This window comes from Typopeltis vanoorti, chromosome 4 (genome assembly GCF_054136105.1).
Source record: "Typopeltis vanoorti isolate ZY-2024b chromosome 4, IOZ_Tvanoo_1.0, whole genome shotgun sequence".
Lineage (NCBI taxonomy): Eukaryota > Metazoa > Arthropoda > Arachnida > Uropygi > Thelyphonidae > Typopeltis > Typopeltis vanoorti.
In genome coordinates this window covers 8,712,061-8,727,951 of record NC_143552.1, presented here as the reverse complement: position 1 = coordinate 8,727,951, position 15,891 = coordinate 8,712,061, and the positions used below count along the sequence as shown (strand labels likewise).

The window sequence follows — 15,891 nt, the reverse complement described above, 5'->3', positions numbered from 1 at the left end:
TTCCTAAAAAATGACCGCCTCATACAACTAAATGCAATAAAAATCACAGGGATTATGTGAAAAAGTAGGATTAGGGAAAGAACACGCAAAAGCTCTATAAGTCTTGTACAATACTGTACACTTAGGGGATGGGTGGAAACAAAACCAAAAAAACTACTATTTAACCAATATTAATTTCTAATAAATAAGGAATTTTTTTATTACAAATAAAAAAAAAAACATTTTTTTTGTAGTGTTGTCTGAGAAGATGCGCAATGTGGATTGCTTTAGGCTTTTTGCTCTCGCGATATCACACGTTTTCTCGTTTCTTTCAAACGTTTTATTATTTCAACTGGCTACCTGTACAGATTGAATTGGCGCACTCTCCAGTCATATGTTCTTTTCTCCGCTAACTCTAATCTAGAAGAGTTTCAACACCAGATAGACTGAAATCTTACGACCAATATCCATAAATGCGGTGACGAACTTGAGAGACGTATCGTAGAATCAAAAGAAATAGTTCTGGACCCATCACACATAAACAACAATTTAAGCTACAGTTTGCCTGACACCCACAGCGCAGTGATTGAGTTCTGGCGCTCTCGAATCAGTTGCCACTCACAACTCACGCTAGTCCTGCCACGCGGACACCAGTTCAAATATGACTGTTGCCATTCCTATTTTGATAATTTCAGATGTTTTTTACCTTGTTATTTTCCCAGTTTTTTATTATTATTTACACACCTGAAGAAGTCGGCTTTCCGTCGAAACTAGTTGTGTTATATTAAAATATTAAAGTTTTCATATCTTTCTCGGTGTTCTTAGTCAGTATAATTATTAATTTTTAATATATATATATTAAAAATTGACCAGTAATTGAAATCAATCTTTATTATCAAATAACGCAAAATCACCTGCAGACAACATTACTTCAACTGAACGCAAAGCTATTAAAAGTTTAAAAAATAACAGAGATATAATCATCCTCCCTGCAGATAAAGGCAATGCAACAGTCATCCTGAACTCTGAAGATTACCAGAATAAAATGATTGAATTACTACATAATGATACCTACTCAATACTTGAGAGAGCTCCAACTCGTGAACTTCAAAATCGTACAAACAACTTATTAAAAACAACAACTGAATTATCCCTAAACGTTCGTTTAGGGATAATTCAGTCTACGCTCTCTCCATCCGTTAATTCCTCGCATATATGGTGTTCCTAAAATCTATAAAGAGAACACCCCATTACGCCCAATTATAGAAGGTATCGATTCTCCTACATACAATCTTTCAAAATATCTTGCCAAATACCTAAAAGGTTTTTCAGGAAAGTCACCATCCTTTATCAAGAACGCTACAGAATTTGTTACATACATCAAGGATATTACAGTTAATGAAGATGAAATCATGGCTAGCTTGGACATAACTTCTTTGTTCACTAATGTCCCAACAGATGAAGTCTTAACATTACTCAAGGACAAGTTATATGTTAGCCAAAAAAATGTTAGCCTTGCTTACACATTGCATCAAGTCCGGTTACTTCAAATTTCAAGATAATATATACAAACAAATGGACTGGCTATGGGTAATCCTTTATCTCCTGTTCTCGCAAATATTTACTTACAAGATTTTGAAACCAAGGCTATCTCTTCCTTTATTTTAACACCTAAAGTTTGGAAACGTTATGTGGATGATGTCTTCATTGTTTGGAGCCATGGACATGAATCCCTCATGGTTTTCTTCGAACATCTCAATAGCCGACATCAAAGTACTAAGTTTACTGCCGAGCTTGAAACGGATAATTCCTTGCCTTTTCTTGATGTCAAACTGACTCGCTCCTTCTGGTAAACTAAAAATATCGATATATAGAAAGCCCACACATACCAACAGATATCTGCACAGTCAGTCCCATCATTTCCCTCCTCATAAGCTTGGAATAATTTCCACCTTGGGATATAGAGCCCGTTCTCTTCTTGATGACCCAAATGAACTTCTTACAGAAATAAACCATCTGAAAACTTCTTTCGAAGTTAATGGATATTCCAAGAAAATCATTGACAAATTCCTTCTTAATCCTTCTAGACATCACTCAGAAGAAACAAATAGATTCAAAGGCAATATATCTATTCCTTACATAAGTACTGTTTCACATAAATTAGCAAAAGTTCTAAGAAAATATAATATCAGAACCTTGTTCACTCCACTTCCAAAGATCCGTTCCTTAATTAGCCACCCAAAACCTTGTCATCATTAACTCCAATACCCTGGTGTATATAAAATATTGTGTGATTGTGATATTCCTTATTTTGGGCAGACAGACAAATCTGTCGAAATGCGTATGGAGGAACACATGAGGGAAATTACTTACAAGAGACAGCGAGCGAGTGCATTATCTAGTCATATCCTTTACTCGGCTAATCCTAATGATGATAACCAAAGTCACAAAGTCTGCTGAGAAAAATCTACTAACATCTTCCGTTGCAGTGACGAAGTAGAGAGAAAAATTGTGGAATCTAGAGAAATCATCTTCAATCCTGTTCATCTAAATAATAATTTGAGCTACAACCTCCCAGATAGTCATTCGGCTGTAATCATGTTCTGGCGTTCACGTATATATATATATATATATATATATATATATATATATATATATTGAATAACAATAGGTGCTTTGCCATAAATTAATTTCATCGCTCTTGTATTTCATTTTATTTCGTTCATAATTTTTTTCTATACGTTTTGTAAATTTCGTTTTGTTCTTATCTCTTATATTTATAAATGTGAGTTATACTTTGCTCCTTCAGATATGAATTACAATTGTATATAAAACAATAAAACAATAACTGCTTGTGTTCCCTATAGGGAGAGAGAGAGAGAGAGAGAGAGAGAGAGAGGTTTTTAGGACCATCTAACTTTTGGTGACTGAGAGCCAATTCAATCTGCACAGGCTACCTGTGAAGAGACAACTGGCCCAAAACCAACACTAATTATGAACGGCGTTCTATGAAGAGAGGCACACAAGTGCAGCTTTCTCATGATCCCCAACCCTAACACAGTATATTATTCGCAGAATAAAAGAAATATTCTTGGAATCATTAAAAGAAATGTAAATATTAATATAAAAATAATAAAAGAACTTAGCATTCTCTGCTGCACGTTAACAAAACAATAAATAAATAAATAATGTAAATGAACTGAAATATCATTATTTATCTTGTTTAATTGAAACTATAAACTATTATAATGATTATTATCATTAATAATAATGCATTACTTATACATTATTTAAATCACATTAAATATATCAGTTACAGTGATATTAGGAATATCTGAACAAGTTGTCCTATTTCCTGTTTTATGCATATAACGTATTGAAATATAACAAACTATTTAAAGCAAGTTTTTATGGCCATTAATAATTAATAATTATTTCAGCTTTAAAACAAAAATGTATACAGGTTATATAACTGACACGTGGAGTGTATCTTTGGAGTGCTAGTGATTAATTATTCAATTGATTCTAATTATTCTATTAATTATTCCAGTGATTCTATTAATGATAAAGTAAACCTAATTTGATTGATGGTTTTACTGACCTTCTATTAAATTAGGTTGACTTTATCATTATGAAAACACTGGGTACATCTACGCTAATAGTCATTGTCTTTTATATGAATATTAGGCAGTGAAAACAAGGAGAGAGTATCAACTAAGTTTTATTGATATGTTGATCTTCTAACAAGCATTGTACACTGAAGAAAGAAGACAGAAAAACGTTTACCCACACACCAATGTTGCAGTTCATCCTTAACTGAAATCGAACCAACCGAGCAAAGCAAGCAGTTCATTTTGTTGCTCGTATTTCTTCATTCAGGATTAGATGATTTCATTTCATGCTTGTCTCATGCTCTTGAGAAACAATGAATTATTAAGGACGGGGAAATTCTTGGAAATTCTGTACGAAGACAACTTGTGTCTATGCAAACAAATATTCCGCCACGGTGATTGTAGACAGAAGCTGAGTAAGTGACCTTCAAATAGCGTTATTAGAAGTGACGCAATTTCTTCTGTGCGAGTGGTGGAGATTTACATTACTGGGAACATTGGCACACCCAGGGAGGGGGGAAAGGGGCCCTGGCTTTCCCCAAACTAAAAAGAAAAAAAAAAAAAGACTAGAAAAATTTCAAAAATCTTTTCCTAATTTAATTTTTTTATTTTTATTTATGTTGTGCCGTGTCTTCTATTTCTATACTACTTATGAATTAGCGGTCACATAAGGTGGGAATACCCTCTGGCTCTCGGGATTCACGGCCGTTGTGAACGCAAGGCGAACGAAGTAGTGCTCGGGCGATACTTTGTTTGCCCGAGCCGGGCCAGAGATCACTGGTATCGTATTGGCGATCACTGCAGATGCTCAGTCATACAGTAAGTCGTGTGCAATGCATAGTGTATATTCTCAAATCGTCTACTCCCCCTCCCCAAGATTAAATCCTGGTTGCGCAACTGACTGGGAATAAAGTATTTTTACTAGGATCGATATTGGTATGACTAATATCCATGTGTGTCCTTGTAGACGACTAGCACCTTCAAGCAATCTCAAGAGGGATGAAGTTAATGCTAGTAAATTTTAATGCTACCGCAACATAATCACGAAGAAAGAACATATCTCGCTCACCCTAACTTTTGATGAAATTCGGCTCACCAGCTAAGATCAGATTTCTCTTCTTGGGCTAACTTTCACACTTAGCCTATCCTGGCATAATTTTTAGAAAGCAAAAAAAAAAGCCAAACAACCTCATTATTTTTCGTTCTAAGAAAGTGCGTAACACATTATAAAATCCCAATCTTAGAAAATGCGAGGTCCAATTGGAATCACGTTGGTGGGCCCAGCAATTTAAGATAATTATGTACCGGGAATATATAATATTAAACAGTATTAAAATGAAATGATATATTTCATGAGTATACTGTTTACAAAAGATAAATTAATTATATTTTTTTTCTTATTTTTTGTTCAAGAAATCTTCTAAAATTTGATTGAATTTTAAATTTCTTGCTTCATCACATAGCATGGGATAGAATGTACCCAATCGTTTCATATATATCCGAATATTTTACAGTACTATGAATAATTATTTACACATAGATATTTGTATAGTTGCAAAAATTAATAAGTATGATCAAGAGATCACAGGATGCATGTCTGCAATAACGGGAAAGAATCTAAGCAATTCCAAACACCACTTCAAAATGTATCCCTGGAGAATCAAGCAAGGAGTCTTATAAAAGTTCAGACCAGAGAATTAGCATTAACCGCCCTAATTTTCATAACAACCAACAAATATTAGTCTCCTAGCTACATCGACTAGACATCAGAGAATGTGATGAAGGCGATAATAATATCGGCTCCTTTCATTTGCGCTAGTTCGAACACTGCTGGCAGATCTGGAATTACATTATTGATTTCGAAGCATCAAGCAACAACGCTGGTTTGTTTTTATAGCATGATTAAGCCCTGCGACCTACTATTAGACATTGTTGGGAAGAAAATTTCTTATCTTTTTTTTTGAAAGGGTCAACCATTATTAAAATAGTCATCTTATTTGAACGATTATGGGGGAGCTGCTGACCTCGTTGAAAGAATGGATTCTGTCTCAGCTCTTCAACTTAAAGAACGTTGGTTCGAATGTCACAATAGTGTGGATTTTGTGAATTTCTTAATGATTAGGCGATTTCCACCAATCGCTGTGTATGACCATTTTCTGCTTAGTGAAAGTCTGAAGTGGCTGGAAAAACATAACTGTTAACATGTTATTAAGGGAGGATTCCGGATAATTTGACTGTTAGCATTATTAAATATATGCTATAACCTCAGATTACTAATGGACTTACAACCTGTCACTTGATGGTATTTTCATAAAACAATCAAGTATTATTGTTTGCAGTATTATTTGCTATCTCTTGTTTTTGATGTTCACTGGCTATGCACAAAGTGTATACAAAGAATTCTTGACGAGGGTTGTTTGAAAAGTTTTGTAAATTTCCAATAGATGGTGATATAGTTCGCTCATTCATACCAGTGTCGGCACGTATAATCTTTTTCATGACCATAGGCAAAATCTTAGCTACGTGCGACGCGTAGTCCTCGTTTGGCAAACATTTAAAATGACCGTGTTCGCATTTTTCATAAAAATGGAGAAAAACGAGTTTCGTGCAGTAAAAAAACACTTTTATTTGAAGAAGTCGATGGCCGCGCTGATCAAAGCCGAGGTAGATGCAATTCATGGGGACTCTGCATTATTAAATATAGAGACTATTTATTTTTGGATAAATGAGTTTAAACGTGGTCGTAAGTCCATGGAAGATGAAGAGCGCTCCGGAGGCCCAACTGAAGTCACTACAAAGGAAATGATTGACAAAATCCATGGTATCATTATTGAAGACCGCCGACTGAAAGTGGGTGAATTTGCTGAGATTGTAGGCATCTCAACTGAACGGGTGTACCATATCCTGCACGAAAAATTTCACATGAAAAAGCTGTGTGTGTGTGTGTGTGTGATGGGTGCCGCTATTGTTGACTGTCGATCAAAACCGCTTGCGAAGAGATGGTGTATTTCAACGCAGTGTTTGACGATGTTTAATCGCAATTCGCAGGATGTTTTGTGTCGATTCGTGACAGTAAACGAAACTTGAATCCATCACTACACACCTAAGTCTAAGCAGCAGTCAAAACAGTGGACAATGCCCGGTGAAAGAGTACCGAAAAGAGAGAAGATCGTTTTGTCAGCTCGGACGGTGATGGCCACTGTTTTTTGGGATTCCCAAGGAATTATCATCATAGACTATTTGGAAAAGGGTAAGACAATAACAGGAGTCTATTATGAGTCATTGTTGGACCGCTTAGAAGAACTGAAGAAAAAAACGGCCAAGATCAGCTCACAAAAAAGTGCTCTTTCATCAAGACAATGCACCCTCCCACACATCGGCCGTCGCAATGGCAAAATTGCAAATTGAGGTTCGAATTGGTTCCACATCCGGTATTCTCCGGACTTGGCCTCGTGTGACTTCTTGTTCCCAAACTTCAAAATTGGCTCGGTGGGAAAACGTTTCTTCGAACGAGGATGTCATTAAGGCTGTCAATGACTATTTTGCACACTTTGACAAATCCTACTTTATAGATGGGATGAACAAATTGGAAACTCGCTGAACCAAATATGAAGGCCTTGCTGGAGACTATGTTGAGAAATAAAGATGATTTTTTCAAAAAAAAAAGAAAAGTGTTTAACTTATTTTTTAGTATAACCGAACATTGCTTGACATATACAGATAAACTATCCGTAAATATTTACGTAATATAAAATATTTTGTTTATTTTTAATAAGTTAAGTAGCCTGTGTAGCTCAGTAGAAGTGGCGTTTGCACTCTACAGCGCTTGACCGCACGACGAAAGGCGTTCGAATCTAGTCGCCGACTAGAGGAACATTTTTCTAAGCCTTTTCTCGACCGGTTCCAGAGTTAGTCGATCTCTGGCACTGGCTAGCGGTTTTTCCTCCTGGAAACTCGGGTTTTTCGTCCCGTGCACTCAAGAAAATCGACCGTCGAACCCACACTATTTTCAGACATTAAATATATTGTGTTAGGGTTAGGGACCACCAGATGGCTGCACTTACTAGTTTTGTTCACTGCGTGCCGATTAACTAGTGATAGCCTTGGGCCATGTATCTCTGATTGGCTACCAGTGGAGATTGAACTGCCCACTCAGGCTCAAAAAAGTTAGATAGGGCTTAAACACGGCCTCGCCTACTCCCTATACGGGAACAAAAAGGCGTTAGCTGATTTTTATTTATTTTTTAATATGTTAAGTATTGTATAATACATAACCATTTTATTGTATACTGCAACTGTTTGTGACATAGAATGCAGTATAACGCAGAAGCTACGTGGGAAATGTTTGATAGTATAGAAACTATTAATTTCTGTAATTAATATATCCAAACGCCATGCGATGACAAAGAAGCTGTTCTGCTGTTTCTTTCGACGACGAACAACTAAACAGCAGAAATTGAAAGTGATGAGCTCTCTGGATGAGGCAGCTAGCTGGAAAGGGATAAAGTACTACATTCACAGACAAGAGTAAAAGGAAGGGAAATTGGAAAAAACAAAGCGCGTCAATAATTGAGAGAGAGAGAGAGAGAGAGAGAGGGAGAGAGAGAGAGAGAGAGAGAGAGAGAGAGAGAGAGAGAGAGAGAGAGAGAGAGAGAGAGAGAGAGAGAGAGAGAGAGAGAGGAGGGAGATGTATCAGATACTGCTGTTGAGTCTGTTAAATGTAAGGTTGAAGAAAAACATGCTCAGTTTACTTAAAAGAAAGTTGAGGAGATATTGTTGTGAAGCTAAGTGAATTCGTAAGATATAAATTATTCTACGGATTGCGAGGCTTAAGAAAACGTACTTATATCTATATCACAAAATGAGATCATATAATGCTTAGATTTATACCTCGACATCAGGTGCCTCTCAGTGGGAATTCCATAGTCAATTTCATTTATTCACAAAGCTTGTAATAGTAAATCACGTGGAGTGATTTCCATTCCTTTCTGATTATTTTATTTATTTTTTAAATGTCAATCTCCCGAACCCTAGAAGATGCAAGACCCATAGTACATCAGTGCCGCACGAGAGCAAGGGAAAACCTGAAGTCTTGAGGAAAATGATCTAAGGTGCACTGTTCAAAAGAAGGCAGGTAGATAGAAGGGAGGAAGAAAACGAGAAGGTGCTCAGTAGTTTAATCTGGATAATGAACGATGGTTGACACGTGTTCGTATGTTTGCAGGTTTGAAGAAAGTAGAGGAACAGTGAGAGCTAATTCAGCTGAACAGTGTCCACGGAAATAGCTGTAGAGGAGGTACAAGAGAGAAACTGAGTCTGAATCTGTGGACAAAAGCTGTCATTTAAACAGATTGTCCTCCTGGATAAAATTCAGCATTTTATGTGATTTTTGGCACGCTTACAATACTTACCTTACGGTAAGATAAGGTATTTAGCGATTTAGAAGAGTTAAAAGTTCGACAGAAGTCAAAAAAGACATTCGGTTTATCGGAGAAAGAGGAGAAAAATCGATATAATCTACTATTACTAATAGACATACAGGTGTAAATAGGTCCAAGTAAAGTGATATGATCTTATGTGAATAATTATCAAAGTGACGGGAGGTGAAGTGCAATTTTTTTGTTTGATATTTTAGGACAGAAAGATAGGACAGAGTGTTGGAGTGACAACAGTGACAACTTTAGAGACATACTCTAAAGTTGTCATTGTTGCCCCAACTTACTAGAATATGACAAAGAAGTAAGTAAGTATTTATGACAGAACTTGAAAATTTGTAAAGAATCTTCTAGTTTATATTGAAACCTGCTTTACGATGCCATTGGATTTTAGCCATTGCATAAAATTTATTTCTTCCGCTCTCCAAGTACTGTAACAGACACTACGGGACATTTTGCTTAGAAGCAATCTACTGTAGATCATTTCAAATAAAATCTCGAAGTCTCTCATAACCTATTGCCTGGTTTAGTGAAACAGGTGACACTAAGTATCAGACCGCGATAAAGATTTAGCGAAACAAAATGTAACATCTTGAATGTGGATCTTAGGCATTGAGATAAAACATGTAAGGAGAGACATTCTGAAAGAGAGAGAGAGAGAGAGAGAGAGAGAGAGAGAGAGATCAGACGGTATACTCATTGCTGTTTTAAGAACTCTTTGGACCGCGTCGTATGTGGAAAAGTTATCCTTACGTGATTATTGCATAATATTTCTCAATATTCAGCATATTGTAGCAAACAATATTTATTTGAAAATGCGAATTAAACAATATATTATAATAGATTCGCTTAAAGAATTCCTGTTTCTGCTTATATTATAGATATTTTTCTATATTTCGATTTTGGACAGTCTTAAATAATATCGTTGTAATTAATAGTTTCTAAAATGTTATGTTCACTGATCACTGAATGAGCAAATTCCTTAATTTTGTTACATCGGCCGTCGGTGACTAAATTGCATGAATTGAGGTTCAAATCGGTTCCACATCCACTGTATTATATATATATATATATATATATATTCTTCTTCAGGCGTGATAGAACATAGAAAGCCAATAAAAAACACTGTCAAGAAACATTGAAGTTCTATTGCTAGAAATCTGTGCGCGTGTGATTTCACGAGTGCGCCAATATCTGACAGCAGAGCTAAAAGAGTCGGGCAAATTATAGCTGTGATTACTGTTTATATGAAGAGGGTCCATGACAATCTCTTTAGACTCGATATATATACAGTATATATATATATATATATATAATACGTAATAAATATAATAAAAGAAAATGAAATAATATATATATATATATATATTTAGTTCACTTCAATTCATTTTGAGTAATAGTAAAAGTAAACGTTTTTTATAATATGATTCAACATCTCTCTCCTTTGTAACCATTAAGCTAAGCAAAATTTTTGTACACGCAAGCTGGCATACATTATTAACGGCTCAAGTATGTAGAGATTCGATCTTCACAGTTATTCGAAAGTATTGACATGCCGCACTGATTTGTCGTAATAACAGTTTTATGTTATGTTATTGTTTACTAGTAACAGTGTAATTGTTTTAATATGAAGACGAATAACTTTTCCACATACGACGCGGTCCAAAGAGTTCTTAAAACAGCAATGAGTATACCGACTGAAGTTTTCGGATTTCATTCTTTTAAGGAAAGATATTTTATATTAAAACGTTATTTAACAAAAATTACTAAAAATGTTTCTATATTAATAATTATGTAGAGTATGTATGCATTCTTATGTATTAAGGTACAGCGCATTAGTCTTCTGGATTAGCTGAGTGTTAGACAATCCAGAAATTCAGCTCGAGAAAATAAACAAGGAACTTTTCCAGCTCTTGGCAAGCCCATTCCTGGCTTTCAATAATCAGGGCGGTGGTCTCACAGGGGACGATGAAATTCATGTGATGACTAAAAGACATTCACAAACACCCACAGTGGTATTTCAACTCCAGCTATGGTAGAGAAGGGGATTTTTCGGAGAGTCAATTTTCTATTTTACTAGGCTTTGAGATCTTCGGATTCTTCAGTGGATAAACATATTAAGAAGAAAAAAAAAATTAAACCATAACATACATCGCACAGGGAGCTAACCAACAGTGTGTTTGTTAAATAGAAAGTGACTATACATATACTCTGTAAATTAATTATAAACATTTACAAACGGATGTATACAAACTAATTAATAAACTAAGAAATGATGTTTATAATTCCTTACCTGAGATCGATTGTGTAAAGAGTCTTGCACTTGCTTTCCCGTAATGAAGTTAGTTAACTTAACATTGCCATGAGCAAAGGGACACCTTGGAGTGACCGTCATATCAACGGGCCTGCTATACGCAGCATCTGCAACAGAACAGTCCTTAGTTTCTCGTTCGATCAACATAATGTTTAGGGAGTACTCACTTAATTATGAAAAAGTAAAGAAAGCAGCTTCTGGAAAATAATTTAAGAACTAATTGGATAGCTGATTATTCGAGCCTTTTATATTATGTTACAATCGGAAATCACGCCTCTATCTAACAGTGCGCATGTCAAAACTAATAAGGAATTGTTAACAGGAACTACATCTCCCATATTTCACAAAAATAAACGTCATTAAAAAAAGGACGCAAAAATGAAAGGAAAAAACCCCCTGCAGGTGAAGGCTTCAGAAATCACATGTTATGAGGAAGTTTGTGAAAAGGGTTGGTGCAAAGCACATCTTATCACCTGACACTTTGCTATTTGCTGTTTGGTGGAAAGAGGAGCATCCTGTTGGTTGGTGACGAAATTCAGTTACGCCTTTTAACCGTAATCTTTAATTTTACTTTCCACCAAAAGGAACACTGCCTATTCGTAACAAACGTGCACTGTCATGGTTTCATGGGTTATTTGATATATTCTATTTCCTGGATGATGATAGAGCACGTGGACTCTTCTTGCCAGTATTATTTCCTTTAGTATTGCAGGGAACTTCTGAAAGCAACTTCTAGTAGGAAATACTGTGGCTTTTGGTATTTTGCACGCAATAAGTAAGGAGTTTCGGAAATAACTGCATCATAATCTTTCTTCCTTTCTCCAGCTGTTATTATTTAATGTAATCACCTCTAAACAAGCGTGCGAGTGCTTTCATGCACGTTTGTGTTTGTGAGTGTTACCTCATGCCACTACAGTAATCAGTCACATCAGCAAATATGTGACTGGTTACAAAAAGGTGTCACTAGGTGCATTTCATAATAATACGCAAGAATCTGTAAGCAGAACTTTCTCTTTCTCTTTCTCTCTCTCTCTCTCTCTCTCCCGTTTACTGTTCATAAAACAGTTCATCTTGACGGAACGGATTTAATTGAAATTCATGGTCTTTACTAAACTTCAGCAGATTTCAGTTAATTGATTTTTTATGTGAACATAAAATTCAAGTATACCTGTTGCTATCTCTCGCTATATATTTCTTTAATTATTATTTTTTTTTGTTCCTTTTTCATTATTTTTCTTCTGTAGAATAAACATTAAACATTGCTGAACTAGTACAAAAAACTCAGGGCCTCTTCTTTTGCTTCTTATTTATTATTAGTAGTACACAAACTGACCATTGAATTAGAAACCTTTATGCAGATATACGTAAACGTCACTTATGCAGCGTATGTGCGAAATAAGGTCAAGTGCATCATCACCACGTGCTCTAGGCAACTATTTAAGAATGCTGCTAGTTCAGTAATCGTCAATAGTGTTGACCACGACTACTTAAGAATTGACGATTGCTGCTATCAATAATTGCCAATAGTGTTGAATACAATGGGATCAACAAAGTATCTTTCGGAGTGCGATAAAAGGCTTATTATGGATGCCTGTCTGGCTGGAGCCACGATTCTTAAAACAGCAGAGCTGACAGGTTTCTCAATAGGTGAGATATGACAGGTGTTTAATCATTAAAAAAAAAAACCTATACTCTTTGTCTAAACGGTATAACATGTTGTAGACGTAGATGCAATTCAACACCTTATGGAATTGCCAAACTGCATATTGTGCTGTAATTCGGGCTAAAAGAAATCGAAGAACACATTATAGTTTCTAATTCAGTGGACTTATTTGTATTATTATTATTATTATTATTATTATTAGTAGTAGTAGTAGTAGTAGTAGTAGTAGTAGTAGTAGTAGTAGTAGTAGTAGTAGTAGTAGTAGCATTAGTGGTCTAAACTGTCATTCACTAATTGATCCCACTCTGCAGGATGGGGAAAAGGAAAACTTCACAGCCTGAGTAATATAAAGAAGGTGCATTAAAGGATAAAAAAAAATCCTTGTATTACTATATATAAGAAATAGTAAATTTGTAAAACATAAATAATGGGCTTAGAAATCCGGGAGGTCATTCCATTGGTCACCGTCGTGCTGTAAGATACATGGCTGGGAGGAGATCGCTCTGTAGAAAAGAAAACATGGATAAGGTTATGGTCGCACTTGCCAAGAGGAGAAACATTCACAGTGCATTTTGAGGGAGAGCTAGTTATGAAAAGATCCAATCCAATGTTGAACGAATGATGCGGATTATTTCATATTCTGGTATTGCAGCTTACGTGAGCAGCAATACAAGAGAAGGGAACAACTCGTAAGCTATATTGGTATATTCATAAAAAATAGATTGGTTTTCGATATACTCGTATCTTCGTTAATCTATTTTAGTAACGTCTCAGACTTCTTCTTTTCAGTAATTTTCTGTCCACTGCTAGACGAAGGCTTCCTCGAGTTCTTTCCACCTTTCTCTGTTCTTGGCAATGGCTGATCAATTTTTCACAACAAAATTTGATAGTTCATCACTCCACCTTCTTTAGGACGTCCTCGGCCTCGTTTCCCTTCTTTTGGAATCCAGTTCATTAGTATGGGGGGTCCATCGTTCATCTTCTCTTCTGGATAGATGTCCGGCCCATTTCCATTTTAGTCACTTATAATGAAGAATGATGTCAGTGATATGAGTCTGGCTTCTTATCCAGGTGTTTCGCTTCTTATCTTTTAATGTGATGCCTAGCATCAACCTCTCCATTTTTCTTTGAGTTGTTGCTAATTTATTTTCCAGTGCTTTTGTTAGAGACCAAGTTTCACAACCATATGTGATGACTGGAAGTATACACTGGTTAAATGTCTTCCCTTTTAAACAGAGTAGGACATCATTCTTTTGAAAAATGCTTTTCAGTTTTCTGAATGCACTCCAGGCAAGTTGAACTCGCCTATTTATTTCCTTTTGGAGTCCACAGTTTAGATCAATGAGATGACCTAAGTATGTGTATGAAGAGACGCTTTCCAAGAAATTGTTTTTTTTTTTCTATTATTATGTTTTTTGGCGTTACAAAATGATTAATCATGATTTTAGTTTTTTTCTCTGTTTATTTTTAGGCCAACTTTTTTGCTTTCATGATAGGTCTTCTATCATTATATTAAAGTATTCTGGAGTGTTTGAAAAAATTATGATATCATCCACATATCTTAGGTGTGTTAAGTTTCTGTTATTAAATTTTATACCAAGGTTTGTCAACTTTATATCATTAAATATTGCTTGAAGGACTGCTGTAAAGATTTTGGGTGATAGAGAGTTTCTTTGTCGGACACCTTTTTCAATTGATATTTTATTGCTATTCATGTGAAGTTGGAGTGTTGCTGTTGCAGTGTGGTATATTTCCTGGAGGAGGTCCATATATTCTCTAGGAACTCCCTGATACTGGAGTGATTTCATTATTGCATTAAGTTTGATGGAATCGAATGCTTTTTCATAATCAACGAAGGCTAAACAGAGAGGCAATTGGTTTTCTTCTGCTTTTTCTATTATTTGTTTTACTGCATGAATATGATCAATTGTGTTAAAGCTTTTACGGAATCTTGCTTGTTCTTACTGGTTGATTTGAGTCTAGAAGAGGGGTTAACTTGTTTGTTATTACTCTTGTGAGAATTTTGTACAGATTGGAGAGAATACTAATTGGTCTGTAGTTCTTTACCCCTTCTTTGTCCCCTTCTTTAAATAACAGTATCAGAGTAGCATTTTTCCAGTTTTCTGGTATCTGAAGATACCAGAAAACTGGAAAGTCAGACTATGTTTCTATATTATTGAGTCTCTCATTGTCACACGGCACTACTTCATACTGCGCTGATCATCAAGAAAAGTCACAAATTGGGTTTAATTTCAACAAGTTTTATAAATGTATAAATTACCACATATTCTGCATGTGGTAATTCATTACGTGAATGAACGATGAGATAAATTCATTACATCAGTTATGTAATGAATTTATCAAAATATCCAACTGCGGTAACGATAAATCTAAACACTGCTAAACAAAAAAATAGTAAAATAAAGATCTATACAAATCTTGACAATGACGATTTAATAAAACAAATGATGATGCACAATATAATCTGTGAAATAACTACAGAAATTGTGCCAAAAATCTTGAAGGAAAGGACAAAATGTACAAAAGGATTTTCCTCCTATTGGAGTTCCACCACTTATGAATGACATGAGTAAAGACGAGAGACTAGTTAATTCTATAACTGGATATATATATAGCCTACCTGCACATTCCCAGGTGGTATTGATATCATAAATGTGATTATTTAAACGAATCACCAGTTTATCGTATACGGTGATTGCGACTTAGACGCTATAGAAAAGGTAAGGTAATTGAGTTATCTACCTTCGATTAGAAATTCCACGTGTTTATGCACAGGTAACATAATTAAACAGCTTCAAAAAAAAAAAAAAAAAAGAGAGAGGGGGAGTGGATGTAATCAAATTAACTAGAAAGCTACAAATTAAAACT

The 15,891-nt window shown here is 35.3% G+C and overlaps 1 protein-coding gene across 2 annotated transcripts in view; it reads right to left on the bottom strand.

Moving 5' to 3' along the window:
* Nucleotides 1–11,525, bottom strand: part of LOC150107093 (nitric oxide synthase 1-like) — a 281,501-nt gene extending 269,976 nt beyond the window's left edge. For both annotated transcript variants that reach the window (XM_090391631.1, XM_090391632.1), the window contains exon 1: nucleotides 11,319–11,525. In XM_090391631.1, the coding sequence (XP_090247757.1) occupies nucleotides 11,319–11,486 (168 nt within the window). In that variant the 5' untranslated portion in view covers nucleotides 11,487–11,525. The remainder of the gene's footprint in view (nucleotides 1–11,318) is intronic.
* Between the last annotated feature and the right edge of the window lie 4,366 nt (nucleotides 11,526–15,891).